The 2,320-nt window shown below is 33.9% G+C and overlaps 1 protein-coding gene across 1 annotated transcript; it reads right to left on the reverse strand.

Moving 5' to 3' along the window:
- Nucleotides 1–766: 766 nt before the first annotated feature.
- On the reverse strand, nt 767–2,291 carry LOC105562239. The gene is made up of 4 exons (XM_012012906.1): nt 2,202–2,291; nt 1,931–2,117; nt 1,614–1,851; nt 767–1,538 (listed from the first exon to the last, which is right to left on the reverse strand). The coding sequence occupies exons 1-4, from the start codon at nt 2,281–2,283 to the stop codon at nt 1,017–1,019; spliced, it is 1,029 nt and encodes a 342-aa protein (XP_011868296.1). The 5' UTR covers nt 2,284–2,291; the 3' UTR covers nt 767–1,016.
- Nucleotides 2,292–2,320: the final 29 nt, after the last annotated feature.

The raw sequence follows: 2,320 nt of genomic DNA on the forward strand, positions 1-2,320 counted from the left end.
ACAACTGGCGATGACAACGAGCAATCAGAGTTTGAAACATCAGGTACTTACATTAATATCTATCTTGTGTTGTTTCATGCCAATGTGATCTTTACAGAAACCAGATGTGTAGGAGTAATGTGACCCTTAAGGAATAATAAAAGCTCTTCAATATTATTATATTATTAATAATCAAATATAACAATAATAATAAACAACCAATAAATTGCAGGTGTGCCAACTAAAAGAAAGAAAAGTTTGGGACAGCAGTCCAGTGCACTGGAAAGGATTGCCGATTCACTCTGTCAACCACCAACACCATTTGTAATGCCACCAGCACCCAAACTCGATGAAATTGATTCAGCTGTAGCAGTTATTGGATGCAGGTTGAGACAGATGAGTCGAATAAATCAATTAGATGTAATTCAGCAAATAATGAGCCTAACTTATGAAATACTTAAACGAGAAGATTAAGCCGTGTTGATTTTAATAGTGTTTGCATTAAAAGCCGCTGTTTTTTTTATATTTGAGCATTTATTTTAATATTAAAAAACCATAAAAACAGCGGTTTTTAATGCAAATACCTATTTTTCTAGTAAAGAATATGTATGTTTAGATTTATTTAGATAGATTTTGTTTAATTCTATTGTTTTGTTCAAATACGTTTTGTTTAATTATTTAATTATATTCTTTTGGTTCAAATACATACATATAAATGTTTATAATAAAATTTAAAACGGTTGTCATGTGCTTGTAATAAAGTTTAAATCCATTGAAATTTCATGGTTTTCATTTTATCACACGTTTTCAAATTAAATTGCATATTTTTTTAACGAACATACAATGGCTTTAACAATGATTAAATTGCCATGGTATAGCGCCTTCACTATTAAAATATTTACAAAATTCTTCTCGAATCTGCATTGCTCGACGAGAACTATTATTAGAACCGCAGTGAGTTATGTCCATAAATGCACTATTATTTATGCAAGCTCTCCAAGAGCCTGGGACAAAGCCATCATAATCCTCCTGATCAATTAGTGTTGGAATAACATATTCGTTTTTTCCAATATCCCTTCGACGAATCCAATTATGGAGACATACAATGGCTTTAACAATGAAATTGTTTTTTCCATACTACAATTGATCGGTCGCTTTAAAATTCTCCATTGGCTGACTAAGATACCAAACGTATTTTCAATTGTTCTTCTGGCTCGACTCAACCGATAGTTATAAATATTTCGCTCGTCATTTAAACCGCCTTTTCCTGGATAAGGCCGGAGCAAATAATCCGTCAATTGAAAGGCTTCATCACCCACCAGAACATATGGTAAAGGCGGTCCACCTGGACTGAGAGGTTCTGGTGTAGGTACATTCATTTCCTTTAAATTAAATTTTAGACCCATCTTTGAATTTTTGAAAACGCCCCCGTCACTACAGCGACCGTAGGCTCCTATATCAACGAATGTGAACATATATTGTGCGTCACAGATTCCAAGGAGCACAATACTATGACTATTTTTATAGTTATAGTAAGACGATCCTGCATTAGGTGGACACTAAAAAAAGATTATTTAGGTATTAAACTGTAATCTTCAATGACAATATGTATATGAATTGATCAGTAATATTACCTCAATAGTAACATGTTTGCCGTCAATTGCTCCTATGCAATGATTAAAATTCCATCTTCCTTCAAATTCTTCAGCAAGACGTAGCCACTCTTCTGTACTTTTTGATGGTGGGAGCACTTCCTGGCAAATAGAGTTCCATATAGCATTACATGTTTCACCTATAATGTGGCTTATTGTCGATACTCCAGCGAGATAATGGTACGACATTGAATGCATTGAATCACCAGTTGATAAATACCTAAATATGTATAATTAGATCAAATATTTTATTAATTTTTCTAATTCATGAAGTAATGCAATTATAAGGACAAACGAACCTTAATGTTATGGATAGTCGTTCTGCAGGAGGTAATGGTTCCCTAATGACGGTTTGTTTAATGATTGCAGGTGCCACTAAGTGCAACAATTCTTCAAATTGCGTAGCTGTCATACGATAATAATTTTGGAACTTCTCTGGTGTTAGTTTCGGCATAGATGCATAATAAAACCCATGTTTACGTCGTCCTTCAAATAATGGATCAATCCAAAATCTCTTTTTTTTTCTTATATTTGTATGTACATTCGCTGATGCAAACAGCTACTATTAACTTATTTCGTCGTCGTTCCTCTTCATTTTTGTTATGCACCATCGCGGCAAGTTGACAGGTCCACTCGTGATACCTTTCTTCATACGACATTTTGGAGAATTTATTGACATCGCCAGTTGC

This window comes from Vollenhovia emeryi, unplaced genomic scaffold (assembly GCF_000949405.1).
Source record: "Vollenhovia emeryi isolate VEMERY1.0 unplaced genomic scaffold, V.emery_V1.0 DF944985.1, whole genome shotgun sequence".
NCBI classification, from domain to species: domain Eukaryota; kingdom Metazoa; phylum Arthropoda; class Insecta; order Hymenoptera; family Formicidae; genus Vollenhovia; species Vollenhovia emeryi.